At 38.0% G+C, this 14,407-nt stretch overlaps 1 protein-coding gene across 6 annotated transcripts in view; it reads left to right on the plus strand.

The window, feature by feature from the left end:
- Positions 1-14,407, plus strand: part of JAM2 (junctional adhesion molecule 2) — a 112,725-nt gene that overhangs the window by 13,332 nt on the left and 84,986 nt on the right. For all 6 annotated transcript variants that reach the window (XM_078146514.1, XM_078146516.1, XM_078146515.1 and 3 more), the window contains exon 2: positions 9,053-9,118. In XM_078146514.1, coding sequence (XP_078002640.1) covers positions 9,053-9,118 — 66 coding nt within the window. The remainder of the gene's footprint in view (positions 1-9,052; positions 9,119-14,407) is intronic.

The raw sequence follows: 14,407 nt of genomic DNA on the forward strand, positions 1-14,407 counted from the left end.
GGGAGAGAGATGAGCCGGAGAGACCAACCAGGAGACCATTGCAACAATTCATCTGTAAAGTAATGGGGGCTTGCTCCAGGGAGGGTGGCAGTGTCAAAGGACAGCAATGGCCATTTACAAGAGATATGGTGAAGGTAAAATCAATAGAACATTACAACAGATAAGAGGAGAATGAAAAGTTGGGGATGATATCTAGGTTGCAAACCTGGGGAGCTGGGAGGATAGTAGCAACCTGAACAGTAATAAGGAAGTTAGAAAGAGGGAAGGATTTGGGGAGAAAGATAATGAGTTCAGTTTTAAACATGCTGAATTTGAGGTTTATGCAGGTTATCCAGTCTAAGATGTCCAGTGAGCATGGAGGTGGAGAGAGGTTAGGGCCGGTGTCATCCACAGATCCGATAAGCATGCCATCTTTGTGTTAATCCATGTCGTTGATAAAAATGTTACACAGCACAAAAACAAACACAAATCCTTGGGATACTCCTGTGTGTTTCAATCATGCCCAACTGTTTGTGACCCCTTTTTGCAGTTTTCTTGTCAGAGATACTGGAGTGTTTGCCATTTCCTTTTCCAGCTCATTTTACAAATGTGGAAACTGAGGCAAACAAGGTTAAGTGACTTGCCTAGGGTCACCCAGCTAATAAGTGCCCAAGGAAAGGTTAGAGAGACATAATTTCTGGGTAATTTAGTCATTTCATCAATAACACCAGCATGTTTATTAATAAAATGATAGTCATTTGGCCATCTCTCTTAGACCAAAGACAATCATGGTGGTATCAGCCCTTTTGGAAGAGGAGTGTTCTTAGGATGGCAGTCAACTCTGATTGATTAACCATAGGAGGTGAACTTTACAAACAGAAATGAGCTCACTCCAGTGAGGAGCTGAGAGTGACATCAGGTCGCTCTTGGACAGAGAGCATCTGTATACCCAGGCCACCCCCAGCTTTAGGCAATCTAGACTAAGAATCTATATCCCTCACTCAAGCCTGAGCAGTTAGGTGAAGCAGCAATACCCAGAATAAGGAGAATGTTAATCCTGTCTTTCATCAGCCCTGTCCTTGAGAGACTGGACAAGGAAATAGGTCAGGGGGGAAAAAAAAAAGCTTGGGAATCCATAGTCTTAATAACTGGCTATTAACATGAGAGAAAAATGATCATTTCTCTCATCAGGGAGATGAGTCTCCCTGCCTCCAGGCCTGGCATTCTATCCACTGAGCCTCCTAGCTGACCTAATGACATAGTGACAGTGAACCATTTACAATAACTTGAGTCCAGACATCCACTTCTGAATCCTTCTGATTGCATCATTGTCTGATCCATATTTCTCCACCTTCTCCACAAAAATATGTGACGCTGTATTAAATGCTTTGCTAAAATCTAGGTAAACTATATTCTTGGCATTCTCTTCATTTACTAGTTTAGTAATCCTCCCTGAAAAGATGAGGTTAGTCTAGCATGACCCATTCTTGATGAAGTCACTCTGGTTCTTTGTAATCACCCCTTTCTTTTCTAGATATTTGTCAAGCATTTGTTTTTAATGATCTGTTTCAGAATTTTCAAGGGGAGGCTTTCTAGCCTATGGTCCGCAGACTCTACTCTCTTTAATTTTTTTTTTAAATCCAGGCAAAAAACAAAATAAGAATCCGTTAAAGCAGTGGTTTTTCTCTGTTGGTAGTTGTCATTGTCCCATGCTTGGCAGGCAATTTTCCTATCCCTTCTTTGATCCTCCTTTTCCTCCCCAAATAACTAAAAATCCTTTTGTTGGCCTTAGTTTCTCTCACCAGCCTAAATGCATTCTGAGCTTTAGCATTCCTGACACTATTTTTAAAGGGGACTGTACCATGCTTTTGTATTTCTTTTCTCTTACCTAGCTTTGCATTGATCTTCTCTACATATTTTCAAAAATTCTAAGCTGGTCGATGAGTTTCCTTTACATCCACATTGGTCTCTTCAGAACAACCGTGTTTTTCTTTCATTGGGATTCTTTCACTTGTGTCTTTAAAATTTCATTCTTGAGCTTCTCATATCACTCTTAGGATTATTTTCCCTGCAGCATTTTACTCTGTGGGAATATCTTTCCTCTGAACTCTGAATACGTTTTCTCAAAATCTGGAGGATGAGTCTGTAGCTGAAGGTGGAAGGGCATGGAGATGGCTAGGAGGTGGCTATCACCTGACAGTAGAGACTGGCTTGCCTGTATTTGTATCCCCAGTGATTCATGTAGTTCCTTATATATATATATAGTAAGTGCTCAATAGGTACTTGTTCAGTAGTTCTTTCACATCTAAATCTGAACTAGTTGAGAGACTAGGCTCATCTTTGATGCCAGTGCCATTAGTTCAGGTTTGACGTTGGGATAAAATGAGGCACTTGCAAGTCATCGAAATTTTAGCAAAGGAGTTTTCCTTTGCCCTAACACAGCAAAAATAGGCAACAAGGACACAGTATTGGCATTTAGCTTCTGTGGACATGACATTCCTTCATTTCTATCTAGAAACACATCTGATCAATAGGTTATCAAAGTATGGTGACTTGAGTGGTCTTAGACACCCATCAAATCCAAGAAGCACAGAGTCCATATAGCTGGTACTTCTTATGTTCTAGGTGACCAAGAAGCTGCCTCAAAGAAGCCTGGGGCCATCTTTCTCCTATCAGCTGGCTAGAAGTGTTATACTTTCTAGAGTAACTAGGAGTCACTTTGGCTGAGATACTAGGCAGAAAAGGTGTTGCCTCTGGGTTCAACCCCATTTTCTTATTTGAGCTTCCATTATACTTCACAGAGTACAGTTCTCAGACTTTTTCTCTTGAAATACCTGTTTCCAAGCCATTGTCTGGGATAAGCAAGATTTAAATGTATGATAGGAGGTCTTTTTGTCTCACAAACCACTGAGTTGTGTCCATCATCTCAATCTGCTCATCAGGGAGTCCAACTAACTCACTAATTGACCAAACAAACTAATTCACTAATCTCTACAACTAATATACAGTAGCTTTCCATCAGTTTACTAACTTGTGCATTCTATGAACATAGATTTCTCAGTGAATTATTGTTAATCTATGCTTAAAACTTTGCTCCATAGACCTAGTCTCAGAATTTCTAAGTTTCAGGCCAATTAAAAGCCAAGAATTCCAGTAAATGAAAGGGGTAACAAGTCTGACTGTTGCTTAAGCATCTGTTTGCAAACGCAGCTGGTTTCCTGTGACCATTACTCTCTTGGTAGACTTGGTAGGCTCTTAAGGCGTCAAACTGGTAACTGTATGCAGGATAAAAGGTTTGGTTGGGTCAGCATAAGCCAACAATGGATCATGTGTGAGGCAGTTGACCAAGTCTTTGAAAGCCTGTTCATAGCAGCCTATCAATTTTGGTCTCCAGAAGGTTTTGTTGGCTTTAAGGCTTTTCCTTCTGCTTTTGTGCTTATTCAACCATTTTTGTTCACATAAAGTCATTCAGTGGCTTGGCAATAGCAGCATTGTTTGTAATAACTGCCAAAACCAAGAAAAGTCCTTAGATCTCAAAGGTTCTTTGGATGCAGCCAAATCAGGATTGTCTCAGTCTTCTCTGGGTCATTGTACACAAACTGTTGTGATAAATATGAACCACATACTTGATAGAGACCGTACAGAACTATCCATTGTGCCACCTAGCTGTCCCTAAACATCTCCTTGATAACATCTTTTATGCAGCTTATTGGGAATGATTCTTAATTGGTAATAGATTGTGACCTATTTACACCCACTATGAATCTCTCCATTACCCTTTAGGAGACTCTCAATTTTGATTCCCTAGAGACTGAGATTTGTAGCCATATAGTATCACAAGAAGTGTATTGGTACTAAAGAGATGGGTTTTGGTTTCAGAGAGAAAGTGGGGTTTGTTAAAAAATATTACCCATTTCCCCCCAAATAATCCAAGTCACTCTCTCATGTAGTCAACTGTGGATGTAGAAATATGTACTAATGGGCAAACCCAATTGTCTGTTCATACAGCTTCAAAGGGAGCAGTTTTAGTTGAATGATGAGGTTGGCAGTCAGAAGAGAGTTCTGAAGAGAGTGAAAGGAAAAGAAGTGGAGGCACTGATTGTAGATGGTCTTCTCAAGTTTAGTCACAAAAAGGAGAATAGTTGTGGGATAAAACTAGAGAGGATGGACAAATCAAATCAAAGATTTTTGAGGGTGAGAGAGACATGGATATGTTTGTAGGCAGTAGGGAAACAGCCAGTAGATAGAGAAAGATAGAAGACAAAAGAGTGAGGATGATAGAGAATACAACACAATCTATTGGAAAAGACAAGATGGAATGGGATCACTTGTGCTGTCAGAGGGAATAGCTTTGGCAAGGAGAAGGGCCACCTCTTCGTGGGAGACAGGGGTAAAGGAGGGGATAGTGGCAGGAGACATCACTGTGACCTGAGGACAAGAGGAGAAAAGAGAGCTCTCAGCCAATAGCCTCAATTTTTCATTAAAATATAAGGTAAGTTTCTCAGCTGATTGTGGGGGAAGGGCAAGCCACAGGGAGTTGCCTCAGTGAAGGCCTAGTCAAGATTGTGTAACATAAATTTGTAGAGGACCCAGTCAGCATGGTTTTGTGATTTTTTTTTCTCCATCTTCATTTAACAATATGTTAATGGGAGCAAAGGCAGAAGATGGTAGAAGTAATCTAAGGCTGAGCATGGAGATGATCATTGATTCTGTGGGAGCTGATAAGATCTCCAAGCAAAATAGTATATAAGGAGAAGAAAAGGGAGACCCAAGACAGAGCCTTCAGGGACATCCACAGTTAATAGTCAAAATGGGTATGACTATGATGAAAATCCAGTCAAGGAAATTGAGAAGGAGTAGTTTGTTAGTTTAGAGGAGAAGAAGAAAAGAGCAGTGTCATGAAAACCTAGAGAGCTGTAACTATGGAGAAGAGGGTGATAAACAGGCTGTGTAGAGATTAAGAAGGATCAGGACTGACCAAAAGGACTTTAATTTTGTTAATTAAAAGATCGTTGGGATGTGTGTCAAAGATAACAAAGTAGCAGGAAGAAGTACAGTGTGTTCCCCACAAAAAACTCCTCCAAATAAATTGAGAAAATGCCACAGACTCTTTTTCTGGGGTTCTAGTTGAAGCTACTTTTGAATTATTTTCTGAAGTTTTATTCTTATCCCCACAGTATTTCTTCATTGCATTAGTTTTCCTTTGCTTTTTCATTTCCTTCATCTTGTCTGCTTGCTGTCCCCATTCCCATACAGACATCATGCTTGAGATGCCTTCTGTTGAGGGGGAGGTTGCTACTGAGGGGAGGGTGTTTGGTAAAGGGGTATAATGATTGCCCCCCACACACATGCAGATACACACCTAAAGTTAGTTCCAAACTTCTCAATTCAAGACTTAATAGAGGTCTTTTTTTTTTCTCCATGGAGCCCATGGTCCAGGACCTGGAATGGGTGTGGGAGTTGGGGAGAACAGGCTCATCAGGAAGCTGATTGTGCTGTTACTTAACCCTCTGGACAAGGGGGTTTTGCCTTTCAGTTTTTCGCAGGCATTTTCCACCTTACCAATGCTAAGTTCCCATCCTCCCTTGTGCAACTTTGCAAACTCTTTCGCTCCTACCACCACCACCCTCAACCTTTGCTTCATACTGGAGAAGCAAGGGAATGACTTGATGGCAGCAGCAGAGTGATGGTGAAAGTCAAAGTTCAGGGGTCTCCAGGACATGCTTCAAGGGTTCCTTGGTGAGGGTGGCTGCTGATTCTCTCTACTCTGTTCCCTGCTGTGTTACCTGTGGCATGTTTGTTGACTAATTTATTTAAAAAAATAAGACTTCTAAGCATTCCTGTTCATGAAAAGACAAGAATTCTGTCAACACTTTGAAGTTCAAACAGAAGAATTAAGTAAACAGGAATGAATAATGATAAATGACTAAATAAGGATGAACTGTTTATATTCTAATATGGTGAAATGATATATCTGGCTCTAAGGAACCCTATCATTATGAGGGGTCCTAGAGGGAATCTAATTAGACAAAAGTCTTAGGAGTGGTTCTGCTAGGAATTGATAATCTTAAGAGAACAGAAAGAGGGAAAAGAGGATTATACTACAAGAGGGAAAGGATAGAAAGGATAGGGAAAGTTATCTCATTTTGGGTCAGAAGAGCAGCTGACATTTGAAGCTCACTCTAATCTGATTTGAATGAATTGATCAAAGGAAGGAGGAAGAATACACACACACACAAATAGTTGAGTACAGAAATAAATTTCACTCTACAGTGAAATCGGAAGGAAGGAGAAAAGAAGGAAGAATTAGAGAAAACATATATTAAGGGAGAGGTTAGTCCTAAGAAAACAAATACTAATGAAAGTGATACAAAAATATGTACATATCTTTTTAAGGCGGCAAAGGATGGGAATCTGAGGCGTTGCCCATAAATTGGAGAATGACTAATTATGGTACATAAGCATGATGAAATATTATTGTGCTGTAAGAAATGATAAAGGGGATGTTTCAGACAAACCTGAAAAAAACCTTATATAATCTGATGCCTAATGAAGTGAATAGAGCTAGGAGAATAATTTACACAGTGACAACAATATTATAAAGTCAAACAACTTTGAAAGATTTAGAAGTTCTTATCAGTATAAGCAGCAAATCATGATTCCAGGAGACTTATGATGAAAGATATAGACAAAGGGCACAGGTTGTAGAATAAAACATATCTTTTTTTTTTTAATGACCAATGCAGAAATTTGCTTTGCTTCACTATACAAGTTTCTAACAGGAGTTTTATTTTTCTTTTGTTCACAATGGTAAGAGAGAGGAGAGAGAGTCAGAGTGGGAGGTCGAGAAGGTGAATTTTTGCTGATTGGAAAAATAAAATATTTTTAAAAGATTACTGGCAACTTTAGAAAGAGTAATTTCAGTTGAATGATAAAGTTAGAAGCTACACTACAGAGAATCAAGAAGCTGAGTGTGAGAAGAGAGAAAGTAGAAAAGAAGTAGAAATATTCATTGTAGATAGCTTTCTCAAAGGGGTTAGCCACAAAAGGGAGGAGAAATATAGGATGGTAACTAGCAAGTATGGATGGATCAGTTGAGACTTTTTTGGTAGAAATTTGTAGAAAATCCTGTCTGCACATTTTCATGATTTTTTCTATCTTTTTTCAGCAGCACATGAGTAGGAACAAAGGCAGAGGATGGAGGGAATAGTCCCAAGTCTGAGGCTTTGCAAAGCAAGATCAGCTATAGGAAAAAGAAGCAAGAAACTTGAGAGAGATAAACAGTGTAAAGTTGACCTGGTTCCCAAGGGGTCAAGATGGGGAAGGGAATAGATCCCTGCCTATGCAGGGGTGGTAACTTGGGAAAGAACTTCAGGAAGGGATTGCAAATCACTTAGGATATAGACTAGGCAGAGGTAAGTTTGTTGTTGTTTAATCAGATAAGGGAAATTTAGAGTCCGTGAACATAGAGTGGGACATTTGTTGGTGATGACAAGATCAAGAGTTTGAATTTCTCCATGTATAGGTGAGGTGAGATGGAGGAGTAGGTCATGGGAAATGAATAAATTAAAGATGTGGGAGTATAAGGTGTTGGAGGAAGTAGTAGTTATATTGAAGTCTCCTAGTGTGAGGGCGAGGGAGGGGTGGGGGAGAAGAGAAAGACTATGAACCTAGCACTGAACTTATTGAAAAAAGGAGAGTGTCCTTGAAGTTGGTAGATAACAGTGATCAGAATCTTGATTTAGAAATAAATACGGATTTAAATAAGGGAAAGTATTTATTGAGCACCTACTATGTTCCAGGCACTGTGCTAAGCACTCACAATTAGTATCTCATTTCATCCTGAAAACAACTCTGAAATATGTACTATTATCTCAATTTTATAGAAACTGAAGTTGAACAGTGTCACACAGCTAGTTATTTCTGAGGCTGGATTTGAACTCCAGTTGTATTGACTCTAGGACCAGTGCTCTATTCACCAGATGCCTTTAGGAGGAGAGTTTACTGCGTGATGAAGGTAGGAGAGCCTAGAAGTGGCAAGGGGAAGGAAGGAATACGTCAACTCCTCCACCTGGACCAGCAAATAGAGATAGTTTTGTCTGCTCTTTGCTTATGCCTTGAGGGTTTTTTTTCTTTTATTGTATTGTTGTTGCCAGCATTTCCAGGACTATGCAAAATAGTAGTAAAGCATGCATATACCCTTCCTTTATTCCTCTGCTAGGCATATACCCCAAGGGTGTCAATGACAAAAGAAAGGCCCCACATATATAAAATATTTATTTTTGTATTGCCAAAGAACCAGAAGTAAAGTAGAAACACATCGGTTAGGGAATGGCTAACAAATTGTGGTACATGAATGGAATGAAGTCAGTATGCTGTATGAAATTATGAACATGTTGAATACAAAGAAGCATGACTTATATGAACTGATGCAAAGTAAACAGATCCAGGAAAGAAGTGTACATATTGACTGCAACAGTGAAAATTAACAAAACAATAATGGCAAAACAATTAAAACTAAATGCTGTGCAATTTAATTGATCAAACTTGGCCCCTAAGAAGAGTCTGAAAAGATACCTATTCCCAGTCCTTTGCAAAAGGGGAAGAGGGATTATCAACATGGGATATTGCAAATATCAGACTTATCAATGTATTGCTTAAATTTGCTGGAATGTGTTTTTTTTGTATCTTTTTTTTTCTTCATTATAGGGGGTAGCTTTTGGGAGGAGGGATTCACAGGGAAATGTAGCTGGTATAAAGGCAGTATTAATATAGTTTTATTTAAAATAAAAAAAAATAGCATGGATCTAGATATGATTAGATTTATTTAAATCTTACTAATCAAAACAGCCTAGCCCCTGGGTGGGAATTCCAAGCTCATCCAGGGCCTAATCTTTTTGGAGGTCTTATGGGAGGGTGAAATAGCACCAATAATAGGTTGAAAATTGGCCAGAGTGAAAGAATTGAAGGCTAGTTATAAGTAAGGTCTCACTTAGGCTAAGAAGCCTATCTTCAGGGAGAGAAATGAAATTTTATATAATTTGAATGAATACTATCTGGTTTGTCCTTTCAGATCACAATGTATATGGATTCTCTACCCCAAGAAACCATCAAGTTGTTACAGCAATAGAGTTTCAAGGTATAGTATGTTTTGATTAACATTAATAATGATTGTTATCTTTTATTATCAAATGAGAATGATGCTAATGGCATTCTTTCCTTTCCTAAATTAAACTAGTTTTTGGTGATTTTAAAAAATCTTTACTACCTATGCAGGATTGAATGGTTAGTGACTTCAAGAAAGTATGCAGAAGCTTGTGGGGGGGGTTTTCCCTATGATTCAGTTGCAACCCAAGTTAAAGAACCTAAAAATCCTGATTTTGTGTGTAATTGATAACTGCTGTTAGTGAGTTGATAGTTTATTGACAGGATAGTGTTCACTTTGATGCAAAATTCCACCTCTCTAAAAATGATAAACTAATTTGGCTCAACTAACATTTTTAGCAATGGATAAACCTAAACCTAAGTGGATGAAGCCTAAATCATTGGAAAGACCTGATGAAAAGGGTAGCCACACAATGCTAAGAGAAACCTTTGAGCTATCTATGCCTTCTGTCTGATGACTTAGTGTGTATTCTGTAAATTCAACAAACTTTCACATAAATATTAAGAATCACAAGAGGGAAAAAAATGTCCTGGGGTTTGGCGATAATCAGAAGAATTTCTAACTAAACTTTTTTGGAGGCTAAGTGATCTCAGTAGACATGAGAGACTTCACGTCATAAAATCTTGCAGCTGTGAAGTCCGTTAGGGATCAGTTAGTTCAGTTCCTTTTTAAAGATGAGGAAACTGAGATCTAGGGAAACTAATTTTATGTGAGTTCAATTATATGGAGAGTATGTGGATTTTGGTTGCTGAGGGATAGATTTGTGAGGCTTAGGGAACTCAAAAGAAGGGCAAATCTAGGTGAGATGGCAAAGATGAAAGACTTAATACAGAGACCATTATGAAAACACTGGGAATTTTCTTTTGTTTACAATTTTATTTATTTACTTTAAGGCAATTGGGGTTAAGTGACTTGCCTAGGGTCACACATCTAGTAAGTGTCAAGTGTTTGGTCTGAGGTCGGATGTGAACTCAGGTCCTCCTGACTTCCGGATCGGTGCTTTATCCACTGTACCACCCAGCTGCCCCTGACACTGGGAATTTTCGAAGAGGATAATTAGTAGTGGGAGAGAGACCCAAGAGAGAGGTCATAGGCACCAAAGAAAGGCTTTGCCTGCTTTGTCATTTTGCTAAGGGACTTGATGACAACATTTTACGGTGTGTGACTATGTGCCACCGAAAATTATTTCTCCATTGTTGTAGGTTGCTGATCTGATTTAGGCCATCTGTAATAGCTGAATTTCCTTCTACAGGATCTTTTTTGTTTTGTTTTTGCTAGGTAATGGGGTTAAGTGACTTGCCCAGGGTCACACAGCTAGTAAGTGTCAAGTATCTGAGGCCAGATTTGAACTCGGGTCCTCCTGACTCCAGGGCCAGTGTTCTATCCACTGCACCACCTAGCTCCCCCCATATATTCTTGTTATATTTTGGATCCAAGAATTGAATTTTCAAACTAAAATTTTTTTCTAGGGTTTTTAAATTTTAAGTGGCCATTTCTTTCATTTTTGATGGAAATTAGTGACATTTTTTATTTTCACCTTAGCTTCTTTTAATAAATTGTTATACTTGTGTGTGTATATATATATATAAAATATATATATATATATATATATATATATAAAATATATATATATATATAAAGGATTAAACAAATGTTGTATTCTACAAGTAAAAGATAACAAGAGCTTCTGACTTCAGTCATATTGGTTTAATTTTTTTGCTGTTATAGCTGCTTTATTTTCCAAATTATTTCTCAATGGAAATAAACAAGATATGTAGTAAAATTGTACAATATTTTCTTAATTTCTAGCTCTGCTCTTCCTTTAGCCATATTCTTTGTTGCTCATTTGTTTACCTTTTCATATCTTTTGTTTATCTTTTATCTCACGCAGTTCAAATACTGGTTAATTGTTGTCTTTTGTTTCGTGCTCTGATTTCATGTCTCTTTCCTTACCAGTGCTAGTAACAGAATGAAATTCAAATAACTGATAATTGCATCAAGTCTTTAAAACTTCATCAGAAAGGACCAATATAGAAAGTGTTTAACTTCTGAATATATCTAAATAACTCATTCATTTCAGTAGAATTCATTTTATTAACTGAGAACATATGCTTTAGTTCTGATGAGTCTTCTGAACTTATTACTTTGAACATATTAATTTGTCTGCAACTCATTTTTATGTTATGTAAGCGTGTAAAAATTTTGAATTTAAGTTGGCAATATAAAAGTAAAAGGTTAGATAGCAACAGAAAACCCAAGAAGAATGGGTATTTATAATGTTTCCATATATTTGGCTATTGAATGAGATTATATTGTTTAGTTTTTGTTTAAATTTTTTAAAAAATTATTATTTATGTATTTTTAACATCCTTTCCTCTTTTAAATTTTGAGTCCCAAATTCTCTCCCTCCTTTCCACTCCATCCTCCACCCACTGAGAAGGCAAGCAATATGATAGCAATTATACATGTGAGATCATGCAAAACATATTTCCATGTTAGCCATATTTGAAGGAAAAAAAGAAAGGAAAAAAAAGAAAGAAAATTATACTTCAATTTGCATTCAAAATTCATCAGTTCTCTCTTTGGAGGTAGATAGTATTTTTTCATATGAGTCTTTTGGGATTGTCTTTGATTATTGTGTGGAACAGAGAAGTCAAGTCTTTCACAGTTGATCATCATTACAACATTGCTGTTACTGTGCACAAAGTTCTCCTAGTTCTGCTCACTTCACTTTGAATCAGCTTATATAAGTCTTCTCAGACTTTTTTTTAACCCATTTCTCTTTGTCATTTCATATAGCACAATATGCCATCATAATCATCCACCACAACTTGTTCAGTCATTCCCCAATTAATGGGCATCCCCTCAGTTTCCAATTCGTTGCCACTACAAAAAGCTGCTATAAATATTTTTGTACATATAGATCCTTTTCTTTTGGTGAGGCCATCAGGGTTAAGTGACTTGCCCAGTATCACACAACTAGTAAGTGTCTGAGGTCATATTTGAACTCAGATCCTCCTGACTCCCGGGCTGGTACTCTATCCACTGTACTCCTTAGCTGCCCTTCCTTTACCTTTTTCTTTGACCCCTTTGAGGTACAGGCCTGCCGGTGGTATTGCTGGATCACGGGGTATGCGCAGTTTTATAGCCTTTTGGGAATATTTCCTAATTATTCTCTAGAATGGTTGGATCAGTTCACAGTTCTACCAAATAGTTCATTAGTGTACCTAGTCTTCCCACATCTTCTCAAGCATTTGTCATTTCTGATAAGTATGAGATGGTATCTCAGAGATGTTTTAATTTACATTTCTCTAATCAATAGTGATTCAGAGTATCTTTTCATATGACTATAAATAACTTTGATTTCTTCTTCTGAAAACTGCCAATAACATTCTTTGATCATTTATCAATTGGAAAATGGCTTTTATTTCTGTAAATTTAACTCAGTTGTGTAGAACTATATATATTTGAGAAATGAGGTCTTTATCAGAGAAACTTGTAAAAAGTTTTAATTTTACTTCATTTTTTAATGGCACCTTTTAGCAAAATGCAGTTTCCCAAATCATCTCTTTTATTTAGGTCTATTTTTGCTTTTGGAGCAATGAGGTGGTGTAGAGGATAGAATGCTGGGCCTGGAGTCAGGAAAACTCATCTTAGTGAGATCAAATCTGGCCTAAGGCACTTTCTGGCTGTGTAACCCTGGCCAAGTCACTTAACCCTGTTTGCCTCAGCTCTTCATCTGTAAGATGAGCTAGAGAGGGAAATGGCAAACCACTCCAGCGTCTTTGCCAAGAAAACCCCAAAAGGAGTCGTGACACAATAAAAAATGACTGAACAACATTTTTGCTTTTGCTTTGTCAAAGATCATGATTGCTACCCTTGCCCTTTTTACTTCAGCTGAAGCATATTAGATTCTGCTTCAGCCCTTTATTTTAACTCTGTATGTATCTTTCTGTTTCAGGTGTGTCTCTTGTAAACAACACATTGTTGGATTCTGGTTTCTAATTCATTCTGCTATCTGCTTCCATTTTGTGGGTGAGCTCATCCCATTCCCATTCACAGTAATGATTACTAACTATTTTCCTCCATCCCATTATCTTCTGTTTCTTCCTCTCTCTCTCTCTCTCTCTCTCTCTCTCTCTCTCTCTCTCTCTCTCTCTCTCTCTCTCTCTCTCTCTCTTTCTCTCTTTATCTTGTTCCTCCTCAAGAGTCTATTTTGCTTCTAACCCCTGCCTCCCTTAATCTTCTTTCCCCTATGTCGTCCCTCCCCCCATCCCCTTCCTCTCCTACTTCCCTGCTGGGAAATTTATATTTCTATATACAACTGAGGGTATATGTATGTATGTGTGTGTGTGTGTGTGTGTGTGTGTGTGTGTGTGTGTGTGTGTGTATTTTTTTCCTTTTTGGAACCAATTCCAGTAAGAGTGAAGTTCAAGAATTGCCTGCCACCATCCTTCCCCCAATTTTCCCCATTGTTGTAAAAACTCTTTTCTGTGTGCCTCTTTTATGTGAGAATAATTTCCCCATTCTACCTCTCCCTTCCCTCTTCTCCCAGGGTATCTCTTTCTCCCTCTTCATATTTTTTAGAAATCATTTCAACATAATCGACTCATAACCTCTGTCTATGTAAATTCCTTTTTACTGCCCTAATGATGACAAAGTTTTTAGTAGTTACATGTTATCATCTTCCCATATAGGAATGTAAACAGTTTAATTCCAATGAGTCCCTTATGATCACTCTAGTTTCTTTCTAGTTTACCTTTTTCTGCGTCTCTTGAGTCTTCTGTTTGAATGTCGTTTTCTGTTCAGCTCTGATCTTTTCATCAGGAATGCTTAAAACTCCTCTACTTCATTAAGTATCCATTTCCCCCCCCGAAAGAATATATTCACTCTTGCTGGGTAGGTGATTTCTTGGTTACAATCCTTGCTCCTTTGCCTCTCAGAATATCATATTCTGAGGCCTCTGATCCTTTAACATGGCAGCTGCTAAATCTTGTGTGATCTTGACTGTGATTCCATGATATTTGAATTGTTTCTTTCTGGGTGCTTAAAGAATTTTCTCTTTGACCTGCGAACTCTGGAATTTGGCTGTAATATTCATGAGAGTTTTCATTTTGGGAGCTCATTCAGGAGGTGGTTGGTGAATTCTTTCCATTTCTATTCTATCCTCTGGATCTAAGATATTGGGGCAGTTTTTCTTTTTGATTTCTTCAAATATGATGTCTAGGCTCTTTCTTTGATCGTGACTTTCAGGTAGTTGAA

Source organism: Phascolarctos cinereus, unplaced genomic scaffold (assembly GCF_003287225.1).
Source record: "Phascolarctos cinereus isolate Bilbo 61053 unplaced genomic scaffold, phaCin_HiC Scaffold_726;HRSCAF=1367, whole genome shotgun sequence".
Classification (NCBI taxonomy): Eukaryota; Metazoa; Chordata; class Mammalia; order Diprotodontia; family Phascolarctidae; genus Phascolarctos; species Phascolarctos cinereus.